Source organism: Nanorana parkeri, unplaced genomic scaffold, assembly GCF_000935625.1.
Source record: "Nanorana parkeri isolate BGI_ZX_2015 unplaced genomic scaffold, ASM93562v1 scaffold94, whole genome shotgun sequence".
NCBI lineage: Eukaryota > Metazoa > Chordata > Amphibia > Anura > Dicroglossidae > Nanorana > Nanorana parkeri.
In genome coordinates this window covers 1,576,486-1,601,372 of record NW_017306362.1, presented here as the reverse complement: position 1 = coordinate 1,601,372, position 24,887 = coordinate 1,576,486, and the positions used below count along the sequence as shown (strand labels likewise).

Below are 24,887 nucleotides of genomic sequence, written 5' to 3'. Positions count from 1 at the left end.
ACTAGGTAACCCAGAGTGCAGGGGTCAGGAGTAAGCAATGCAGGCTGCATGGGTCAGGAGTAAGTAATACTGAGTGCCGAGGTTAGAAGTAACCCAGAACGAAGGGGTCAGGAGTAAGTAACTCAGAGTGCATGGATAAAGAGTAAGTAACGCTTATCTCCTTTTCACAAGCAAAAATTCCCTCCTTCCAGTACAAATGTCTCCCTCCTATGCTAAAATAGTCCCAACACAAATTCCCTCCTTCTGCTCTTCTTAAAATGTACTTAGACCTCAGATTCAGTGACACCCGGTAGCATAATGCAAATCCTCCAAGGTCTTTCCTTGGATGTGTCATATATCGGGAACAATGAGGATCCCAGGACTTCCCTTGGTGCTGCATTTACATTGCTGCTCTTATCTGAAGTCTGTGAAGTGGCAGCAGGGTCAGGAGCTGGCAGCACAGCACAGTCAGTTGTCATCTACCCACAACGTCCGCGATCGACTGGTAGATGGCAATCAATGGGTTGCTCGCCTCTGTTTTACAGTATTTGGTAATATGGTCATTCCTGAGCAATATGGATCATACAGTGTAAAAAAAACTGCAAAATGGCACCAAGTTTTGTAGAAATAATACAATAGAGTCATAACTATAACCAGTCAATCTGATTGGTGGTTATGAACAAGACATCTTTTACTTCCTCCAATTTCTGTAGCCTTTGACCTCTGTCCTAATGTGTTGGGAAAGAGTGTGAGAGAAATAGTTTTATTTTACATTTGTTTTTGTGACTTTAGGAATACAACACAAATGAACGATTGGTGAGATGGTACAGGAGAGTTAAGTCGTTTTTCAGTCGTCATGTTGGAGGGTTTGGTGGCCTGGGTCCTCAACACCTACCTGGGCAAATATGTCAACAACCTCAACACAGACCAGCTGTCCGTAGCACTTTTAAAAGGTAAAGTAACTCCTAAAATGCTTATTTTGCACAATGGAAACGCTGGAGCAGTAATTAATTGCCTGATGGTTTGTACAGCTACCTCTGTCTGTCTCTTCTTTCTCTAGCTCCTCTCTCCTCTTTTTATTTTTCTCTCCGTCCGCTTTTAATTTTTAAATTGTGGTTGCTGAGCAGATAATCAGTTATTAGTTATCTCTTTGTGCCTGGGTTCTGTTTTTTTTTAACTTCTCTTAGAATTTTACCTGATTTTTGTAGTGGATTTAAACCCCAACTAGATGACATTTGGTTTTCTAATACACTGTGGGGGGAATTTATCAAAACTGGAGCAGCTGTGCATGTCAACCAATCAGCTTCTCTCTTTAGTTTGTTCATGAAGAGCCCATTCACAACCCTTCCAGATCATCACCAGACCAGATTGTGTCCGGACCCAAAATGCATCCTAATGTATCCCTATGCTATTTCTGGCCTCTGTTCACATCAGCGCAGTCCGTTCCAGACCAGAAAAATAGTGCATGTCTCATTTTGTCGGGTCTGGAATGCACTGGAACGCATGGAAACACATACAAATGCACTGAAATGCACCTAAAAGCCCATTTTAAGCTTTAAAAAAAAAGCAACAAAAACAGAATCTATTCTTAAGGTTTGAAAATGAAAGAGAGAAGCTGATGCCATGCACAGCTGCTCCAGATTTTGTTTTGATAAATTCCCCTCCCAGTATCATAAATTATCACCATTTTCATTTTGCAATCTTCTTTTTTTTCCCTCAATGCTACTGATCTACTCCAGCCATTGTTCAGCCACTTCCTGTCTACCTGCATTTGCTCCAGCGTCACCATAACATCGTTGTTCTGTACTGGCTTCCTGATAGTGACAATGTTGGACCATGCCTGCACAATGTGTCATAGTAGTCTCTATCTGTAATGTATGGGGCAGGGTGATAATGAAGGAGCACAATGGGGAGACATCTGTCACCCCATAACAGGAAGTGCCAGAACAAAGACCTTCATGGCAGCATCGCTAGATGGTTTTTAATGAAAGCTGCAGATTTAAACAGACTGAAAACAACTTTTGCAATTACGTGAAATTGTATCACATTTTAGAGAATGGGTTTAGATCTGCTCTGATTGTTCTCTGGCTTTCATTAAACTCTCAGTTGCTTCCTAGTCTTTACCAAACAAAAATGTGCTGCCAGTCAACCAAAACGTCCTCATTCATTTTTCAACAGACATTTTCGTTTGATTTCTTAACATGTATAAACGGATTCTACTTCTTACACACTAGAAATATTTAAAGGAGAACTATGAGGTGAGTGATTTACATTCATCCCCACAGTTAGAACCGACCTGTGACAATGAGACTGTCACATGACGGCTTTATTGATCGGGAAGTGAGCGAACACATACCGCCGCTCACTCACTTCCCGATCATCTCACTGCAGAGAGTGGTGACTGTCAGGCACCACTCCCCACAGGGATTCCCCCTCCCTGCTCCAATCCTCCTGCGCTGACTAGAGGGACATACCGGGGAGGGGGCGGGCACAGCTGGCTCTGCCTCTAGATAGTGAGAGCCAGCTGTCAATCAGCCAGCTGGGTGGCTCCCGACAGTATTGTCATGATCCGTCCTGGCTGCATATGGCTATAGCCCGCTATGTACTGAGCTTTGGTCAACGGGGTTACATTAGTATATGTCCTCTTGTGACCCAAAAGAGAACTATGGGATAAAAAAAGGTTACCCCATAGTTCTCTTTTAATTTTTTATTTTGGGGGGGGGAGGGGGTTTAAGTAAAATGTGTTGCCATATTGTAGAGTGTTGTGGGATGCTGTAAAAACTCTGTTTGTAATGCTGACTTAACATAGTGTACTTTAATGTTGCATACTAATTGTTCAATGTGTTCTGGCTTGCTGGTAGCTTTTCTGTTCTTTTTGTTCTCACCCTATTGTATTTCTGCGTTGTTTATGTAACAGTTTAACCATGCATGGTGGTGAGTCAGTGTCATATAAGCCGGCACGGTTATGTAAGAAGGTTTGGATAACAATGCAGGAACCTCTTTAGATTTCTTATGTAATCATTCTCTTGCTGTTCCTAGGTGCGGTTGAACTGGAAAACCTACCATTAAAAAAAGATGCGCTAAAAGAACTGGAATTACCATTTGAAGTGAAAGCAGGTATGCTACAAGTGCGGCAGGTTTGAAAAAGTCAGTGACTATGTAATACAACTGTCCTAACATTTACGATAAGACACCCAGGGGTGCATACACGTTCCTTGTTTTATCTTAAGCGGATTTTTCAAAGCTTTAGGACACTTTGTCGGACAGTGGGCGCATTTGAAAGAGGCAGAACGCTGACACACTGCATGTAATTTTATGTTGTACGATTACATGCAGTTAGAAAGAGATCACTATCCCTGGACACATAATCAATGCATCCCGGAATAGTAATTGATTCCTAACTGCATTCAATCGTATCATATACCACTGCATGCAGCGTTCTGTCACTTTCAAATGCAGTCAATGTCGCCCGATCATTAACTTGAAAAGATGGTAAGCGCACTACTGTAATAACAACAGTTGATGGTATAGGGTGTGCGGGCTTCTAAAGCAGGGAGAGGGACCCTGTGCATAGAGATAAAGAGAACAAAAAAAGAAGCGCTACTACCCACAAGTATGTAGATACTTAATGAGTCAGTTTAGGAAATGAGGTGTGATACATGAGAAGCATTTGTGCAGAAATAGGGAGAGGTGACTCACTGTTTGATGGATGTGGAGAATTGGTAGTGATGATGGCTTGTAGACAAAAATGGCTCATGTGGCTGGAGCGCGGGGAAAGATGCCGCTGGCTGGAGGTAGCGTCATACAGCCATGTCTGAGAACGGGCTGAGCACTGGATGTATTAGTGCTATCGGGTGCCGTAAGGACTCAGCTGGCCAGGCTGGGTCCTGTCGGCTGTACAGAGTAAGAGGCAAAGGAGCCGCTCTGCGGCGATTATTACACTGTCAGCAAACAGTGAGTAGTAGATGTTCTTGGGAGCGAGCACGGGGCTGGACGGTGGAACAGTCCGTCTCGCTCGGTGGTAGGGGGTGTCTGTCAGCAGTCGGCTACGTGTTTCCAGGCTGTGTCTCTTTCTCAATAAACAGCATTGACTTTAATATCATGGAGTGCGAGTGACTACTTTCATCTAGCTGCCACTTGTAAACGCCAGATTTGGGATTCTTGCTGCAGGAAATCGCAAGTTCCTGATGCAGGAATACCAAATCGCACTTAAAATATAAGTGTGACTGAGGGCTCTTTCTGCTTTAGGTTTGATATTAGGTTTTAAGTAATATGGGTTAAGATTAGGCAGAATTTTAGGTGTGATGACAAGTTATTAGAATAGGTAGAGGGGGCTATGGGTGTTTAAAGGTGAAAAAATACATTTGCTGCTAAATCCTATCACACTATGTTCTGTTCTGAGTTTCTAGTGTCTAAAACTGAAGTACACGAATTGAGATAATCACCTTTTAATCTCTTGTGACTTTTTTGCCTACAAACCCTAAGTGGCTAAACCTTGTAGAATGTTTTAGTAAATATTGAATGTTTCAAAGTTGCAGAATTTGGTTTTAATTAGGAATGCACCGATATATCGGCTGCCGAAGGATATCGGTGCATCTGTTCTTTCTCTTCTCCCCGCTGGGCGCTGCTATGTGTCCCAGTGGGGAGGAGAGTAACTGTCACAGGCGGCCGAGCGCTGCGGGAGGAGAGCGCTGTGAGTGGCCGGCGTCTTTCCTCCCCGCACTTCTCAGCCTCCTATCACAGATCAGAGTGTGGGCAGAGACAGCTTGCAGCGCTGTCACAGGAGGCTGAGCTCTCCTTCCTGCACCGCTCGGTCAGCCTCCTGTGACAGCTGTCAGGGTGGAGAGCGGGTACAAACACTCAGTGATCAGTGATCGCTGAGTGTTTCTAAATAATTGAGGACCGAGTATGTTTACTGTATCCTCAATTAGGAATGAATGGAAAGTGATCTACATCACCTCCTATTCATTCATGATTGTGGACATAGTAAACATACTCTGTCCTCATGTTATGAATGACCAGGAACACTCAGCATAGAGGCTTCCTGTTCACTTATAACAGGGGCTGCAGAAAAAGAGATTGAGCACTCTGTCCTCAATCTCTTTTTCTATTTTAAAAGGAAAATATCAGGGGTCTGTTTAGACCCCTAATATTTCCTCAAAGCCCCTAAAAGTAAAGTCAAAAATACATATTAATATTATAATAATAATTATATTAATACAATATTATAAAAAAAATGAATAAACAAATACAAATATATCTAAAAAAATTAAAAAGTTTTATAAAAAATAAATACAAATGAAATATTAATTTTTTTGAAAAAGTTAAAGTAAAAAACATGTTCGGTTTCGACCTGACATATTTTTTTTTTTTTTGTTTCGTTTCTTTTTTGAAATTTACATTTCGGTGCACCTCTAGTTTTAACCCTCACTTTCTGTTTAAGTTGTATTCATGTCTATGCTTTCCTGTCTTTTAGGTTTTATTGACAAAATAAGGATCCAGATCCCTTTTTACCGTCCACACTTGGATCCATGGGTGATCTCAATTTCCAAGCTTCATTTAATCGGATCTCCTGAAAATCTGGAAGATTTTGATGAGCTGAAGGAGAAGTTATTGGAAAAAGTTCGCAAAAAAGCTCTTCTGAAAGCACTTGAGGACAAATGGAAGGTATCTGAACTTCTCCATTACTATTCACCTGTGCATATCGAGACATTTCCCCTCACTTCTGTATCAATGAGACGTGTCCAGGCTTGTTTCCACCATCACCAGACCAGAATCAGACCATAATGTTTTTTTAAACACACCAGAAATACATCCCCATGCATTCCTATGGTATTTTAGGGGTGTAGTTCTCACGAGTGCATTCAATTCCAGTGCTTTAAAAAAACAGTACTGCAGGCACAATTTTTTCTGGTCTGGAACGCGTGTAAAAGCACATGAACGCAAGTTTAAAAAAAAACACTACTGGTCACCTTTTTGGTAACCTAATCAACATTGGACACTTCCTTTATGGAAAAGGGGCATTTCACCTGAACATTGGTGACCTTGGCTGTGTACTCTGTGTCCTGCAAACATGGTGGACAAACATGCAGACACAGATAGGTTCGTCACCTATGTACAAGAATGTCCTGAGCTTCATGACCCAAATCATCCAGGATTATCACACACAAGACAATGCCTGCATTTCATGGCTCCATTTTTGCTCTACTCCTGTGCTCCTGTGAAGGTCACAAACACGTGAAAAGCTTAGAAGAAGCAGGAAATGACCTCAGAGACATAATCTGCATACTAAAACTTGAATGCGTTAAAATGTGTGCAACTGTGTTTGCAAAAAAGCATCCAGATCTGGTCTGGTGATGGTGGAAACAGGCCTTAGTGAGCAGGAACCTCCTCAATTGAAGATGGACAACAATAAAAATCTGACAAGGGCTTTTAATTTCTCACTACACTAGCCCAACCTGATAAAAATGTTGTGGCTGAAGGTGCATTTTATGGAAATTGTATTTTTTAGAAATGTACTAATGTGGCTGTATTGACAAACGTGTACAACATTTTTGTGAAATGTCCACTTGATTTGCCCTTAGAGCGAACAAGAGCAAAAAGGAGAGTCATACTGGTACACCGTAACTGCTTCAATTGTGACCAGAATTGTGGACAATATTGAAGTAAGTAAAACACATTTCGGAGTACAGCCTGTGTAGAAAGGACACTTTAAATATAAATTTCTCCAGAGTCTGGGTTATTTCACATGAAGGAAAATGACTCGCAATGGGCCATTAAACCACTTTGCGGTCACGATAGTTATTTCCTCTCTTCTGATTTGCTGCAGCTGAAAATTCAGGATGTCCACTTGAGGTTTGAAGATGGTGTTACTGATCCATCACAGCCATTTGCCTTTGGAGTCTGCATTAAAAATGTGTCTGTCCAAAACGCCAGTCATGAGCCAGTAAGTAATCAATGCTATATTGTGATCGCTTTTTAAGGGGGACTTTTAATACATTGTTTTGAAACAATCTAAGGGCCATTTCTACCAAATTTTCATCATCCTATGCTCTCTGTTCACTGCAATCTGTTTTGTTTCTACATGGTATTTGAGGTTGAATAAAGACACAAGTCCATCAAGTTCAACCTTTGTGTGTCTGTGTGTGTTGTGCGTGCATGTGTGTGTATATGAGTTCCTGTGTAGTCTTAGTATTTAAGAGTACCTGTACCCCTGTATGTTAGATTCTTAGGATGGTATCTAATTGTTTTTTGAATTATAGACAGTACCTGGGTTACGAACAAGATAGGTTCTGTAGGTTTGTTCTTAAGTTGAATTTGTATGTAAGTTTAGTTTTGGATAGCATAGGGAAGGGCTAACACCCTGTAACGTTTGTTTTGCTGTGTGTGCCCCTGTTCAGAAGATTTCACCTCACTTTCTGTCCCTGTGACAATTGGATTTTGAAAATTGGACACAAGGATTGGTGATAAAGCTTCAGTGGAGACACCTTTTTCCCATGACAACTCTTACAGGAGTGAATTTCCCTGCCTCGGGGTAGATTTCCTCTCACTTCCTGTTGTCTCAAGGACAGGAAGTGAGATTAAATCTTTCTAATGAGGATACAGACAGCAGTAAAAACCTCAGTGACCCGGAAGAAGAGGCGGACACCCCTCGTCTGCACTTCTAAAAAGAGCCAACTTCCTGTAATGTACATACACAGTACTAGAAACCTGACCCAAAAAAGCGCGCACTCCTCGTCGGCACGAGTGTGTTGCATTACAACTACTGAAATGCTGCGCAGTACACTTTGGCTGCAGCCTGGGACCCCCTGCTGTACAGTAATAGCCCCCGTTTGTAAGTAGGGGTCGTATGTAAGTCGGATGTTTGTAACTCGGGCACTGCCTGTAATCAATATTCTCTGCTGATACCACTGCTTGTGGCAGTGAGTTTCAGAATTTAACCGCTCTGATTGAAAAGAAGCCCCTACGCCCTTTGTGGTAAAAAAAATTCTCCACCAATATTATGTGGTGGCCTCTAGTCTTTGTTGGGGAGTTTACAGTAAAAAGTTTATTGTTGATGTTGCCATCTCTGATCTAGGTGGAGAAGTTAATGAGGAAGAAACAACTGGAAGTTGAGGACTTCAGTATTTACTGGGATGTAAGCAGCACTTTATTGGGTAACCTACCTCCAGGGGAGCTACAGGTAAGGAGATGTCAATATGTAGATATGTACAATTTACTATGCCTACCTGCCTAGGGTTTTAGCTTTTCATCCTAGCACTGCTTGTATACAGGGCAAACTACTGCATACGATCTTCTGCGTGTTGGTCTTTTGGTTCTTTAAGAATTCTATTGATTCTACACCTCGAATGTCTCTGGTGTCTAATCCACCCCCCACATTCATTTAGAAATTATTCATACCCCAGCTCCACTGATGTTGCGATCTACAAAAAAAATATCACATTTTATTGAAGACAATCTGTGTGACATAATGGCAATGTTTCCTACATATCATTATCGGTCCATCAGTTTTACTGCCTGCCATTGCTCTTTAATATTACTCACCTTTTATGCTAGTGGCCCTGTGATCCATCTAAAGCTTAGGGCTTCCTAAAGCTTTAAACCACTTTAATTTTGGCATTTACTTATCCCGGCTGAAAACTTGGAGGCTTAAAAAAACAGGTCAGAATGTTTTCAAAACACTGTCAAGAGCCAATTCACACACCGGTTATGTGCTTGTCAATGGTGTTATACTGGGGACATGACCCTCTGGATATAAACTAAGCTCTGCCTCATAAACACTTTAAATCCTGCGTTTTAATAATCTTCAACTCACCTGTGTTTTTTAGGAAGCCATGGATAAAAGCATGGAAAACCGCGAGCACCAATACATCCTGGAGCCAGTATGCACATCGGCTCTGTTTAAGAGAAACTGTTTTAAAGAGCCTCTGAGATCGCGGCAACAGCCACGAATAGAGTGTGACATATGTCTCAAGACTATACCGCTTACCTTGTCTCAGGTAGGGTAGTAAATGTTCTTCACCTGTCATGTTACCATGGCTAACACTTAAAAGGAATACTGTAGTGCATGGTTAGTGAGTCTACAATGTGAAACCGATCTCTGCTGGCACAAACTGATAGAAGGGAGAGGGGCTGCAACAGTTTAAGACTTTTTTGAAGTGACTACTGTCCAACCTGATACAAACCCACCTTCCTGTTCCATTTTGTGCAACCCTGCACCTAGGAACAGATTATAAAATGCTGGAGTATGCAAGTACTGCACTGGTCCAGGAAGTTTCAGGAAGTTGCATAGCAGTTACACAGTTTTATGGTTTTAGTCATAGTTTTATGTGTTCCTTGTCATTATATAAGCTGTCCATTGCAGGTAAGTATTTTTGTTGTTGTTTGTTTTTGTTTTAAATCTTCAGGTTCCTACATGCTACACCAGGTTTGCTATTAAAAAAGGCAAGAACCCAAAATCCCTGGTATGCAAATTTTGACAGTCTACTATGTTAGGTACCTGGCTTGTCCTCTTGCATCCTCCTATGCCTCATACTTTTTCCATCACTCTAATGGGTGGCTTTCTGGTTCAAGAAAAGGGGCCTGGTTCCGAACTATAGATGGCGTTTGCATTCCTCGGCTCCCAAGGATTTGGGGCTTTCTAGGCAGTTAGAAAACGAAAGATCCCTCAGAGACCTGGCAGAGCCTTTGAAAGCTTCAGTATGAACTATTATCTTTCTCCTATACATGCTGGGCCTTTACAAGTCTCTAGGGAGACTCCAATACTCTGGTAGCCTGAAAGAAGAGTGGCTTGGGCTTCCAAATGGCAGAATGGCAGCCACACACTACACTTGTCTTCCACACTCCATCATTCCATTTTCAGTGTAGTGCCCGTTTAGGCCACCTTGTAACTTGTTTCTGTGCAGAAAGGGTCCAACCGCAGTTTATTGAGGCATTTATTTTTTATTTAGGCACAATATCAACAAATTATGGAGTTTGTTGACGAGTTTAAAAGAAAAGAAAGACAGATGAAGTACAGAAAATGGAGACCGAAGGTCCCAGTGATAAAGAAGTAAGAATCCTTAAATGATCAATTAATTATTAGTATTGTCCAGTAAAATAGTTAAAAAAAACTTCCTCTGTATGCGAGTACCTGACATCCTTGTTTTCCCTTCTGTGTGACAGCTGTAGAGAATGGTGGCTTTTTGCACTAAACACAAACTTGTCTGAGATCCGAGAGCAGAGGAGCCGACTAAACCTGGATTTCCTTCTCCACCGAGCTCGAGATGCTGTGTTTTATTGTGATAAACACTACAGTCGACTGAAGGGAATACCGTTAGCAGCTGAAGATGAGGTATTGATTGGGTGTAAATCTTGCATAGTTTCAACTGGATATTTTCATAAATTCCTAGTTTTAATGTTACCACACAAGAAAAACAGAATGGGGTGATCTGGTGTATTCAAGCAATGCCAAGATAAAATGCATAATCCTTAGTTGGCTAGGTTGTATGCCTGTAGATATTTTCAAGCTCAACATTTGAGTTTGACTGTAATGAACCTTTATTTCCATGGTGCCTTTTTTTAACAGAGATTCTCTTATATGCTCTGAAAACAGATCCCGGTTTCCTTTACCTATGGCAGCAAAGATCTAAAGGTTCATTGCAGTCCAACTCAAAATGTTTAGCTTGGAAATACATACAGGGATACAACCTAGCCACTTAAGGATAATGCTTTTTATATTGGCATTGCTTGGAAAACCAGGTCACCCCATTCTTTAAAATTCTCAGGTTACTGGTAACCTGGTACTTTTAGAATCCATGTTCCCAAGCCTATGATTCTGCAAGTCAGGCACTCCCACCTGAGTCTGTATGCATTTGCCATGATTGTATCCATGTAAGTAATGCCCCTTTGTCATTTAAAACTATGAGCAAACTTAAACTAAAATGATTCATACCACTTATCTTGGTAACCTGCAGTCTACAGAGGTCAGGAAACAATGGTTAGAAGGAAAGCTGCAGAGAAAATCACAATTTGCAAGAGGCTGCTATCCCCCATATAGTACTCTGAAAAGCCTGCTCTATTTTGCTGTGGGAAATGATATAGAACTCAAAAGGAGCTACAAATGCAGATGTCCTTTTGTTTCAACAAAGTTGCTTTTCCGGTTATTGTTTTTCATAAGGAAGAAGACAATGGCAGCCTACATCAACTTCATGTAATATTTGGTTGATGTGTCTTAATGTAGTACAAATCTTATTTCTGTGTATACAGGCAGTCCCCGAGTTACAAACATCCGACTTACTTACAAACGGGGGCTATTACTGTACAGCAGGGGGTCCCAGGCTGCAGCCAAAGTGTACTGCGCAGCATTTCAGTAGTTGTAATGCTACCGCACTCCTGCCGACGAGGAGTGCGCACCTTTTTGGGTCTGGTTCCTAGTACTGTATTTACATTACAGGAAGTTGGCTCTTATTAGAGTTGCAGACGAGGGGATGCCCACCTGTTCTTCCGGTTCACTGAGAGGTTTTTGCTGCTGTCTGTATCCTCATTAGAATGATCTGAGACAACAGGAAAGTGAGAGGAAATCAACCCCTAGGAAGGGAAATTCATTCCTGTAACAGTTATCATGGGAAAAAGTTGTCTCCACTGAAGCTTTATCACCAATCCTTGTTTCCATAACAACCAAAAATTTTAAAAATCCAATTGTCACAGGGATACAAGTGAGGTGAAATCTTCTGAAAAGGGGCACACATAGCAAAACATACTTTACAAGGGGTTAACCCTTCCCTATGCTATCTCAAACAATCACCAGTGCTGGAGGGACATCTGAAAACTACACTAAAAAAGAAGTTGATCGGATTAAGAGGCATCATTTGAAGGTAAGTCCTTACACTAACGTTGGGGGGAGGGAAAAAAAATTAGCCTTTAATTTCACTTTAAAAAATTTACCTGTTCCAACTTGCATACAAATTCAACTTAAGAACAAACCTACAGACCCTATCTTGTTCGTAACACGGGGACTGCCTGTAGTATGTTATATTTGTACATGGGGGCAGCCAAATCTGTTTATTACATATACAAATTGTTTCCTTCTTTGTAGTGTTGCACAGTGGATGTACTTTGATATTTCTTCTTATCTCACTGCAAATCTAACAGACAGTAAAACAGACTTTATGAAGCTCTTGTATGCTCCTCGTCACCGGAGACCCTGTGACCATGTTATTAAGGGTGTCCAGGCTTTGTCACATGGGGGAGCTCAGGCGCACATGTTTTTTTTGTTCAGAAACGGGTCCCTTTGAACTGAATAAACTAAAGATGGCCATACATGTATCAATATAATCATTCAGTTGATCATCAGATGCTACCAAAATGATCTAAATGAATAAAAATTGTAAAGTACAGATCCTCAATTGTTTAAGTGAGCTTTTGATCGATTACAACAGTTTTTATTTTTAATTGATCATTTCTGTTAATTCGAATGAATATTTGCATGTGACTCAGACAGACAACTAACCGTAATACAAAACAATAAAGTGATCATTTTTAATAGATAGTTTGATAGATCATATTTTCAGGTGATACCGTATGTGTTGTTTTTTTTCAATCAATGATAAATTGCTTGTCTGCAATCGCACGTACCTATAGATCACAAATTAATACTTACCGGTATTTGGCCACCTTAACACACAATACAGTATTCTGTCCCTAGGCATTGTGTTTGTTCGTTTGTCTGATCTTGTTCCAAAATGTCACTTTTCAGGCAGAACTGGACCGGATTGAGGAAGAACAATCTATTGAAGAACTGAAACTTTTACAGCAGCAAGTCCATGATCGCTTTAGGAGGCATCATGAACTGGCAGAGGTCAGAACTTGTGAGGTCAAAGGGAAATTCACTTTGTCAGCATGATCTGTTAGCGCTGCTGTGAGCTAATTGGGTCATCTGCAGCATTTTGCTTTCACATGTGTATTCTGCTCTCTATCCTTTTACTGAATACTTTTTTGGCCTTAGCTACCTTCTTTTTTTAGTAGACCTTTACATTTTATATTCACTACTATCTTCATTTGTTTTGGATATAAAGAGGTTTTCTTTCTTGTCCATTGAGGGACATGGAAAGTCTTTCACCTTTAGGTTATACTACCACCCACAGAAGGATAACCTCTGCTACCACCAGCATGCATCAGTTTTTGCTATTGTCTTTGGAGAGTAGATGTCTTTTCCTTAGCTCTGCTTTCTAAAAGACTAACCTATTTTTGTTGGCACAATTTTTTCTGTTTTAGTGGGCCACTTAGCGTTTGTTTGCTGTGTTGTCCACCCCTCAGTTGGACTTCTTTTGGACACTCCAAATGTGAAAGAATTTTGCGTTCTTCTGAACGAGAAAGATAATTAAGGCATTTGTACTTGCCGTTAAGTCCTTTTCTTAGAGTCTATTGAGGAAAACAAGCCCCTTTCCTCTCTGTTTATGACCATGCTTCTAGTACTGCTTTGTGTCAAAGTGAGGCATTCTGGTAGTAGGAGGGCTTATCCTGGGCTGGCCTACAGTTTTATGGTTGGCCTGCGTCCATTCTTCTTGTAGGGGGCAGTATAACCCAAAAGTGAAAGACTTCCAGTGTCCTTCTATAGAGTACAAGAAAAGGACACTTCTACATGGGTTGGATTCACCGGAGGCAATACTGGAAAAGTATTACTTTTAATTTTTTACTTATGTTTGTTTACACATCTTTTAATGTGACAACAAAGTCTCTAACCCTTTCGCTGCCACCTAAGGCTTGCATTGGCTTTTAAACGCAGTCCCAGCTGCTATAGCAGCCAGGAGTGTGTTTATATCTAAAAAACGCTTTCTGGTAGAAGTGAATGAATAGTATGCATACATTATACGTCATCTTTAATTCTATATTACTTCTAAACTCCATGAAATTGCTGCCTTCATGTGAGAGCAATAAATATAAGTGTTGAAAAAATTTAAGTTGCATATACAAAAAATAAAAATGTTTTCCTGCATAATGGAAATCCGAGCATAAATGTATGCGTTGGGTACGCCTATGTATGAGAACAGCAATTCAGCACACATGTTAGGTATCGCCTCACACAACTGGAGTGAGAGTAATAATTCTAGGGCCATCATTCACAGATAATTCTAAACTGATGACCTGTAGAGGCTTTTAAAGTGTCGCTTATTGACAATTTTGGATGCCAAACTTTGTTGGCGTTTCATGGCCGTGCGCAATTTTAGAGCTTGACGTGTTTAGTATCTATTTAGTTGAAGCAAACTCATCTTTTATATTTTACCAAACAATTGAGTAACTGTGTGTGTGCGCTAAAATTAACTTTAGTGCATTTTATACTGAAAATTTGGGTTTGATAAACCGTTTCGCAAATATCACGCAACATAAAACATTGCAACTACCATAATGTTATCTTCCAATGTCTTGACTTTCAGAAAATATATTCGGGGGTGGGGTTTAATCTTCAGGGCTAAAGTGTGCAAAAAATGTAATAACAGCTCTGACAGCAAAAGTGTTAAACACATGACCTTTTTTGCAGTTTTAACATGAGTTTACGTCAAAAGATTTGTCCACAAACATTTATGCCTTCATTATTACCTTTCATAGCTCTAGTAGAGTTTAAAGGTGAATTATGAGAATTATGCTAGTTTAAGTCGCCCGGTTACCCTTTGGAGAACTATGGGGAAAAGGCCTAACCCCATAGTTCTCCTTTTAATCAAGCAACGAGTAAGCAGATTGCACATCTGCAGTCCACAGCACCCAGTTGCCAGCAGGGATACACGTGAAAAGGGATGCTGGTGATGTGTTATATCATACAGTGGGGCAAAAAAGTATTTAGTCAGCCACCAATTGTGCAAGTTCTCCCACTTAAAAAGATGAGAGAGGCCTGTAATTGGCATCATAGGTAGACCTCAACTATGAGAGACAAAATGTGATTTGGAACCAATTTATTTGCAAATTATGGTGGAAAATAAGTATTTGGTCAATATCAAAAGGTCATCTCAATACTTTGTTATATATCCTTTGTTGGCAATGACAGAGGTCAAACGTGTCCTGTATGTCTTCACAAGGTTGGCACACACTGTTGCTGGTATGTTGGCCCATTCCTCCATGCAGATCTCCTCTAGAGCAGTGATGTGTTGGGGCTGTCGCTGGGCAACACGGACTTTCAACTCCCTCCCAAGATTTTCTATGGGGTTGAGATGTGGAGACTGGCTAGGCCACTCCAGGACCTTGAAATGCTTCTTACAAAGCCACTCCTTCGTTGCCCGGGTGGTATGTTTGGGATCATTGTCATGTTGAAAGACCCAGCCACGTTTCATCTTCAATGCCCTTGCTGATGGAAGGAGGTTTGCACTCAAAATCTCAGGATACATGGCCCCATTCATTCTGTCCTGTACACGGATCAGTCGTCCTGGTCCCTTTGCAGAGAAACAGCCCCAAAGCATGATGTTGCCACCCCCATGCTTCACAGTAGGTATGGTGTTCTTTGGATGCAACTTAGCATTCTCTCTCCTCCAAACACGACGAGTTGCGTTTCTACCAAATAGTTCTATTTTGGTTTCATCTGACCATATGACATTCTCCCAATCCTCTTCTGGATCATCCAAATGCTCTCTAGCAAACTTCAGACGGGCCCGGACATTTCCTGGCTTAAGCAGGGGGACACATCTGGCACTGCAGGATCTGAGTCCCTAGCGGCGTAGTGTGTTACTGATGGTAGCCTTTGTTACGTTGGTCCCAGCTCTCTGCAGGTCATTCACTAGGTCCCCCCGTGTGGTCCTGGGATTTTTGCTCATCGTTCTTGTGATCATTTTGACCCCACGGGGTGAGATCTTGCGTGGAGCCCCAGATCGAGGGAGATTATCAGTGGTCTTGTATGTCTTCCATTTTCTAATTATTGCTCCAACAGTTGATTTGTTCACACCAAGATGCTTGCCTATTGCAGATTCGGTCTTCCCATCCTGGTGCAGGTCTACAATTTTGTTTCTGGTGTCCTTCGACAGCTCTTTGGTCTTCACCATAGTGGAGTTTGGAGTGTGACTGTTTGAGGTTGTGGACAGGTGTCTTTTATACTGATAACAAGTTCAAACAGGTGCCATTGATACAGGTAATGAGTGCAGGACAGAGGAGCCTCTTAACGAAGAAGGTACAGGTCTGTGAGAGCCAGAACTCTTGCTTGTTTGTAGGTGACCAAATACTTATTTTCCACCATAATTTGCAAATAAATTGGTTCCAAATCAGCCGATGTGATTTGTCTGGATTTGTTTTCTCATTTTGTCTCTCATAGTTGAGGTCTACCTATGATGCCAATTACAGGCCTCTCTCATCTTTTTAAGTGGGAGAACTTGCACAATTGGTGGCTGACTAAATACTTTTTTGCCCCACTGTATAACAGTTGAAGCTGGGCTCTGTGATATTTACAGAAACCTGCCAGCTCCTCCCACCAAACTCTTAAGCTGGCCATACACATATAGATTTTCTGCAGATTTTCTATAGTCAGATGGAAAAAGTGCCACAGATTCCTCCATCTACTCTATACTGTGTGAATGGAGGAATCTCCCGCTGGGCCAAGCTTCAGTATCTTGCTAGTCGGCCCCGCTGACGGTCAAAATACCTGAACAATCTTGGTTGGATGCAGTCATTGTTTTAAATATTTTGAGAGCCAGCGGGGCCGACTAGCAAGATATTGAAACTTGGCCCAGTGGGAGATTCCTCCATCCACACAGTTGAGCGTAGATGGAGGAATCTTTTGCACTTTTTCCATCTGGCCATAGAAAATCTGCAGATAATCTATAGGTGTATGGCCAGCTTTACTTTGGAGAAAAGGCCAGCAGAAGACCCAGTGATGACATCACCGGGTCTCAAAAAAGGTATTTCTTAAAAATGAAATGATTGAAAATTTGTAATTGCTTATTTATCAGGGGAGAAGAGAAAACAAGTAGGTATTATATGCGCACATTACACTTCAGCTTTAATTCTATAATTGTGCAGATTGTGTCTTTTATTCAAAATCCTTGTGTTTTTTTACAGAGTATGAGAGAGCCGATGGCTGATTCAGCCGGCAGTTCCCCTGCGTCCACTCCAACTCGCAGCCAGAGCAGTGGAATGCTCCAGTACCTTCAGTCCTGGTTTCCAGGCTGGGGAGGTTGGTATGGGAATACACAGGAAGCCAGAGAAGATATAGAGAGACTATCACAAGAACAGCAACAAGAACAGAAGTCCTGGGACCCGGAAGATATCCTGGGTGGGTTCATTATTTGCTGTTTTATGGTAAAATGTTAGCTTGTTCCAGATGTCCAGTTGGGAAAGCACGTGGCTTTCAGTCAAGTTATCATTTAAAGCTTACCCCCTTTGTGTAACCCCTTATATCAGTATACTTGCCTTTAACCCCTGCTGTGTGGATCTTTACTGCGCAGTCCTGTCCAGTATTCACACAGCCTTTGCATAAAGACCGTTCTAGCCTGGTTCTGTGCCCAATGCACATGGTTACCATAGGCTCATTATTTCTTAAGGATGGGGCTGGATGGATGGAGCTCCTCTGGATCACTGGGTCTACCATGAGTATGTTTAAAGTCCTGCCTGGGTAACAACCATGAGTTTATTTATAAATACAGTGAAGGAATGACGCCTAGGTAAGGGGGCCAGGCGATTTTATATGCTTGGATATGTTGGGGTTAAAGTAACAATTAGACAAGGTTTTCAAACTTATGTTGTTGATCATTCCCAAGAGCCAATGGCTGGGAGTGTCCACTGTGCCTAATGTGATCTAGTCATCCAATGTATCTGAAGTCAATCAGGTCAATTGACTTAATTTAACTTTAGTTCTATGAAAGGTAAAGGGTTATTAAACCCTCCCTCTTTTTTGCATATATCTATTGCTAGCAAGACGTAAATATATGCAAAACATTTTTTTTTTTAAACCGTCTCCAAAGGGTTAAAACGTATCTGTGTCTCTGCTGCGCTCTCCCGTCCGAAATTCTCGGGCAACCACAAAGGATCATGGGGCAGGTGCATGCACAGTTCAGTTCTTCGGCCGGGAGACGAGGAGAGACGCAAGGTAAGCAAATGCAGCAGCGTTCACCCGGACAGACTCTGTGGGACAGGAAATGCCAGAAGGAGAGAGGAGTCGGCGCTGGATCTGAGACCGGCGCCAGTGCTGGAGGGACATCTGAAAACTACAGGAAAGAAGAAGATGATCGTATAAAGAGGCATCATTTAAGTCCTTACATTAGCTTGGGGGGCGGGAATGTGTCCTTTAATGTCACTTTAATGATGTCATTGTTAATAACATTTATATAATTTCTTGCTACAGGAGCTGATGACTTCTTTGACCCCACTTCTGACACTGCAAACTTGAACACATTCACTAAAAGAGATCACGTATTTGCAAAACTCAACTTTCAGCTAGAGGGTGGCACCATTACTCTCCTACACAAGGAGAAGAACAGCACCCTCTTGCGGGAGACTGCCTTCATACAGCTGGAATTCTCAGGCAAGCAATCTTTTTACACCATTTCCTAATCCCTTGGCCCCCACAATTTGTGTATCGATATTCTTCTGCATAGTGCCCCAATCTATGGGTATGTTAATCCACATTCTTCATTTTCATAGCTAGCATTATCACTTTTGATAGCTGACGCTGCACGGCTGTTAGTCATACAACAAGGCTGTTTCTGCAGCTTCAGTCTCCATTAACAATCGGGTGTCCGCTTGACACAAACGCTTTCATCTTAATAAATACAGTGGTACCTCGGTTCACAAACTTAATTCGTTCCACCATTCTGGTCGCAAACCGAATTGGTCGCGAACCGAATCAAACTGTAATCAGACCGCAATCTCGACTAGAGGAAGCCACAACCACGTGTCGGAGCGGGGAAGATGCGGAGTTTGCGAATGGAAGCAAAATTTTGCTCAACTTCCTGTTCGTGAACAGAATTGTTCGCGAACCGAAGCGTTCGTGAACCGAGGTACCACTGTATAGGCTATAAATACATATGGCGGGCACCAAATGAAAGAATACACATGCCTTTTGTATTTAGACAATATTTGCTTATCCTGGAGTTTATCTTTAATTCACAAAATACGTCTTCAGCCTGCATATGGTACATCAGCCAGAAAATGGTAGTATGCTTCTGTTTAATATTGTGATTGCCAGACACAATGACATTATTAATATAATGACACAACTATATTTTTGTGCAGTTGTCAGGCTGTGCTAAAAATGGAGCAGGGCTTTTATTAAAAGTATAAAACATAAAAATCTTCTTAAACAACAACAACAAAAAAAATATTCAGATATGCAAATTTGTCAGCGTATTAGCAAAGCACAGAGTAAACCACTACATGCTGACCAGCGTACACTTTGCTGCCGTTGAGCACCTGGCTGTCTTTACACTGCTAAAGCTGTGGAGCAGAGGTGCTTTTTTCCTATGCTTTGGTGCACTGCATGCTGGCCCTTCTAAATTTGGCCTGGGCATGTAGGCCTCAATGGGTTACCGAACAAGCATGCAGATTCCATCTGTTGTATTTCAAGTGCAGGTTTGGAATGTAAGCAACCGCCTGATTGGTTAGCTTGGTCAACCCCTCTAAGGTGCAGTTGCATGTTTGCAATTAATTACCGTATTATTATTATTAAATTTTCAGGGATGACAGTCAGGTTGGACGCTTTGCCCTGGAGAGATTCTTCCCTTCTGCTGGTTCAGCTAGATGGATTGTTCCTCCGAGACCTAGCAACACACGGGACCATATTTCCCAACCTTGTCTACCCTAATGCTGTAGGTAATTTGGTGTTTGTTCGTCTCTTTCCAAGTAAAGTTTATTTTTTCCCATTTAAGGCTAGCAAACATGGGACATGGTGGTTGGAAGATCCGACTGCAGAATTTCCTTAGGAAATGTTTTTTCTTAAATATCAACTTTTGTAATACCAGCACTTCCAACCGAAGAGGTGTCCTAGTGATTGCTTGGGAGAATCCACCTCAGAAGATCAAAGGGTGTCAGCAGTAGCTGCAGTTTTTCCACGGGCTTATTTTTCCTGATCCAGGTGTCATTGTGCCAATCAATGAATAGTTATCATGAACCCTTCTCAGAACAAGCAAGCAGTGTAGAGTGCATGTGATTTAACAGCATTTGAAATAGCTGAATGTACTCTTTATAATTGTTTTAATTGGTGGTCATATGATTGCTATTCTACTTTAGGTCTCTGTGGGGCTGTGTTGATACATACAAATAAATTGTAAATGATTCTAGCCTTGGTGCCAGGATAATTGGAATTTCAATAAAGACAGGAGGCTCATATTTGCATCATCTTTTTTTAATGACACCAACAGCAGCAAAGAAATAGTTATCAAAACTGATCAATCAGGTAAAGTGCAACCGATACCCGTAATGCACTTTAAAAGGCTAGCTTTTCTCTATACAAGAGTGCTAGAATGGAGAAACATCAGAGCATCTGCTCTCAACCTTTTTACCATAGAGGAACCCTTTAAATAGGTTTTGAGGAACCACCACTAAAATAGTTTGACCTACAGCTTGTGGTGGATTAAATGATTACTAGGTTTTAGAGACTTTTAAATAAAAGAATTAGGTTTATGTTATAGTCATAATACATTTTATATATATATTACAGGCAATGGAAAATTATAGTGACCCCCTTACAATAGTGATAAGTGTAGAAGTCTTCTCTTACCATGAAGGTCAGTATAGAAGTCTTCTCTTACAATGGAGGTCAGTGTAGAAGTCTTCTCTTACAATGGAGGTCAGTGTAGAAGTCTTCTCTTACAATGGAGGTCAGTGTAGAAGTCTTCTCTTACAATGGAGGTCAGTGTAGAAGTCTTCTCTTACAATGGAGGTCAGTGTAGAAGTCTTCTCTTACAATGGAGGTCAGTGTAGAAGTCTTCTCTTACAATGGAGGTCAGTGTAGAAGTCTTCTCTTACAATGGAGGTCAGTGTAGAAGTCTTCTCTTACAATGGAGGTCAGTGTAGAAGTCTTCTCTTACAATGGAGGTCAGTGTAGAAGTCTTCTCTTACAATGGAGGTCAGTGTAGAAGTCTTCTCTTACAATGGAGGTCAGTGTAGAAGTCTTCTCTTACAATGGAGGTCAGTGTAGAAGTCTTCTCTTACAAGGGAGGTCAGTGTAGAAGTCTTCTCTTACAATGGAGGTCAGTGTAAAAGTCTTCTCTTACAAAGGTGGTCAGTTTATGTCACCTCTCACAATGGAGGTCAGTGTAGAAGTCATATTTTACAATGGAGGGCATTGGAGAAGTGACCTCCTACAATGGTGGTCAGTGGAAAAGTTAGTGAAGACAGGAGATAGTGTCTTTTGGTCTCTTCCCAAGGAACCCCTAGCTGGAGGAACCTGGTTAAGAATGGCTGCATTAGAGTGTAATGCTTAGCTATCCTGCCATGTTGTCTTGTCTCCATATTATCCAGGCCCAGTTTTTTTAGTTTTTTCATTTTAGGAAGTGTTCTTGATTGAAGTGAACACGTCTTTACTCCTTGCTGATGTTTTTTTTTTTTCTCCACATTTAATTACTTTTTGTTTCTCATATCTTCTTTTGTTTCAGCAAAAGGAAGTGTCCTGTTTATCCCAACCATCCAGTGTGCACACGGGACCAGCTGACTTCCTCAGTCCCAGCAGCTGTAAGTTCCCTATTACTGCCCTTTCGGAAGGAGTTCAGATTGTTTATAGCCCTTGTGGTTTTGTTTTTCTTCATAATGTGTGTGCTTCAAAACAAGAAGTCTTATAAAATAACTAAATCAAAGATCATCTGTAGCCATCTTTTTGTTTGGGATAGAGTAGGGAAGAGTTCATATTAGGGATGCACCGATATATCAGCCGCGGAAACATATTGGCCCGAAAATGGCACTTTTGGCTAAATGCCGAAAGTGCAATTTTTCTGCCGCTGCTTTCTTTCCTCCCCGCTGGGTGCTGCTCTGTGTCCCAGCGGGGAGGAGAGAAGGTGTGACAGCCGGCCGAGCGCTGCGGGAAGGAGAGCGCTGTGAGCGGCCAGTGTCTCTCCTCCCCACACTGCTCAGCCTCCTGTCACAGATCAGAGGAGAGCGGTGTGGGTGGAAGCAGCTTGCAGCGCTGTCACAGGAGGGTGAGCTCTCCTCCCGCTCTGCTCGCTCAGCCTCCTGTGACAGCGTGTCGGGATGGAGAGCGAGTACAAACACTCAGCGATCAGTGATCGCTGAGTGTTTGTAAATAATTGAGGATAGAGTATGTGCTTCCGCCCCCACAGCGATCTGCCGGACTGTGATAGGAGGCTGAGCGTTGCGAGGGCGGAGACAGCCCGCACTGTCACAATTGGCTGAGCTCTCCTCCCGCACCACTCGCTCAACCTCCTGTGGCAGCGTGTCAGGAAGGAGAGCGGGTACAAGCAGTCAGTGATCAGTGATCGCTGAGTGTTTGTAGATAATTGAGGACATTGCATGTTGACTATATCCTCAATTTTTAATGAATGGGAAGTGATCTACATCACCTCCTGCTCATTCATGATTGTAGTTATAGTAAGCATACTCTGTCCTCATGTTATGAATGAACAGGAACACTCAGTATAGAGGATCCCTGTTCATTTATAACAGGGTAAAATAAATATTAAATATTAAAAAAATTAGAAAAAATTAAAATAAAAAACATTTTTGGTTTCGGCCTGACAGTTTTTTTATTTCGGTTTTGGAATTTCCATTTCGGTGCACCTCTAATTCATATTACTATCAGTATTGACTTATGTCCGTGAAGTGAGGACAAATCTCCCCAATGGGGACAAGGACTGCAATGAACTTTTCACAGAGGCTTTCACCGACACTGATTGGATGACACTCGCTGCCCCATATAAAAATTTAAATGAAAAGCTTTGGCTGGAGTTGGGCTTTAACTTTGTGTGTATTAGAGTGTTGGCATTTCTGAAGATACCAAACCTAACTACAGAGAGTCACAATAGAGGCATGTTTTTTTTTTTTTTGTTATGTGATTCTGATTTGATTGTTTTACAGCCACTTCTGGGGATAACCCCGTATTTAAAATGCTGTATGAGAGAAATCCAATACACAGTGTGTTTGAGAGGCGGCTAGAAGTCAGCACAAGACCTCTGAATATCATCTACAATCCACAAGCAATAACGAAAGTGGCAGACTTCTTTTACAAGGGGAAAGTTCACAGTTCAGGTAAGGTTTTTGGTATCCTTTCAATCTTTCCCATCAATCCGGCTGTTTCTTCAGAAACCGATATTTGCTTCTTTTTTATCATTCAATCTTTTATTAATTTTAAGAAGACACCATGCTACACATACTTCCAAACACATGAAATAATGAAATAGAAACAAAACAAAAAAAAAGTGTGTGTGGGGGAGTTTCTGTACTCTTTTTAATATAATTTTTCACTGAAATGTAGCAGGCATAGCCATGGGTACATCGGTGTGGTTATGCCTGTAGTAGAGGATATAATGTCTGTGACTTGTATGCAGAATTTTTTTTTTTATCTTAGGGCAGTGCCACCAAATGTGGGCATGTGTGCCATTATCTCCACATCCTCGCCAGCATCTTGCTGAGATATTAGGATGCATAGCGTGCAAGTGGTCTGGTGTGTAATACCATCTCGCGAGTATTTGTTTCTAACTAAGGGGCTCATTGGAAACCAGCGGTATGGCCTTACCGTGGCCATACCACTACTTTACAAAACACTCAATGCCTTTGTAAAGCACAACAATGTGTTTTTCAAATGTGCATAGCGCTCTTCTGTCTTCAAGACCCCAAAGCCATCTGAGCACTTTTAAAACGAGTAAAGGGTGAAAAAAGTTGGGAAATGGGCCTGGTCATATGACCTGTCTCTCTCCCAAATGGAGCCGTCATTTTATGAGTAAGCCCATAAATGCAGGCAGTAGGGGGTAGTATTGTGGAGTATAGTTGCTAGCGATAGCTGCTCTCTGTTCTAAATGTCCCCCCTAATTGTCTGAGTTACTAGAAGCAGATCCATTTTGGAGTCATAGATGAACGTAGTATTGAACCCTATGTTGAGCTTCACACAACTTGTAAGTAATATAATGCTATTTTTTGTGCCCCACATTGTTATTTTAGCTTTATTGAAGTTCCCTTTGTATCGCTTCTCTGAAATTTTAGTCGGGGAGTGTGAACTGTGTGTGACTATGCATCTGGTTTTCATGTCTCAGAAAGCTAATGCACATGCAAGTACTATAGGCAGACAGTATAACTCCTATTACCTTTTGATGTGCCGTATTTGCCGGTGTTAAGACCAGTTTTTAGACTTAAAAACATCCCCCGAAAATCGGGGGTCGTCCTATACGCCGGGTATACAATGTCAGCCCGCTGGATGTGCGGTAATACTGTATGTACGGTAGCTTCGGCTACATACAGTATACCGAGCTGAGCCAATCACGGCGAGCGATGTATTCTATTAATGAATAAAAAGCCTGCTCGGATTGGAAGAGGTGTAAATTGCTCGCCGTGATTGGCTCGCAAGGGACGGAAGATGGAGGACACAGCCGGGATTGTGGACAAGGGAAGAGACTGTATTCCCGAGTGTGGCTCGGGGGGTTATCGCTTATGGTACTGAAAATTAACCCCGAGCCACACTCGGGAATACCGCCATGGAGGTTAGTGGGTGTATTTAAACATTATTTTGGGCTATACTCGTCTTATACGACCAGTATAGCCCAAAACGTATGTTTTACCAGAAAAATTAGGGGGTCGTCTTATACGCCCAGTCGCCTTATACGCCAGCAAATACTGTAGAATGGACATCATCTATGGAGATTTCATAGAACTGGGCCCCTGTTTAACGCCCTTCTAGAAAAAAGCAGGGGAATGGTTTGGAATTCAGGGCATCTGTGCAGTTTGTGCATATAATACACATCCTGACCAGGAGCGCTTAGGTCAGGGTTGCTCGAGGAAGACCCTGGAAGGCAGTG

The 24,887-nt window shown here is 41.7% G+C and overlaps 1 protein-coding gene across 1 annotated transcript in view; it reads left to right on the top strand.

Annotated features, from left to right (window-relative positions):
- Window positions 1–835: 835 nt before the first annotated feature.
- Window positions 836–24,887, top strand: part of VPS13D (vacuolar protein sorting 13 homolog D) — a 174,940-nt gene continuing 150,888 nt past the window's right edge. Inside the window, exons 1-15 of the mRNA XM_018552637.1 lie at window positions 836–932; window positions 3,019–3,096; window positions 5,456–5,646; window positions 6,564–6,644; window positions 6,809–6,925; window positions 8,057–8,161; window positions 8,808–8,978; window positions 9,930–10,030; window positions 10,144–10,312; window positions 12,716–12,817; window positions 16,993–17,206; window positions 18,275–18,454; window positions 19,606–19,736; window positions 21,525–21,600; window positions 22,957–23,127. Of these exons, the coding sequence (XP_018408139.1) occupies window positions 836–932; window positions 3,019–3,096; window positions 5,456–5,646; window positions 6,564–6,644; window positions 6,809–6,925; window positions 8,057–8,161; window positions 8,808–8,978; window positions 9,930–10,030; window positions 10,144–10,312; window positions 12,716–12,817; window positions 16,993–17,206; window positions 18,275–18,454; window positions 19,606–19,736; window positions 21,525–21,600; window positions 22,957–23,127 (1,984 nt within the window). The remainder of the gene's footprint in view (window positions 933–3,018; window positions 3,097–5,455; window positions 5,647–6,563; window positions 6,645–6,808; window positions 6,926–8,056; window positions 8,162–8,807; window positions 8,979–9,929; window positions 10,031–10,143; window positions 10,313–12,715; window positions 12,818–16,992; window positions 17,207–18,274; window positions 18,455–19,605; window positions 19,737–21,524; window positions 21,601–22,956; window positions 23,128–24,887) is intronic.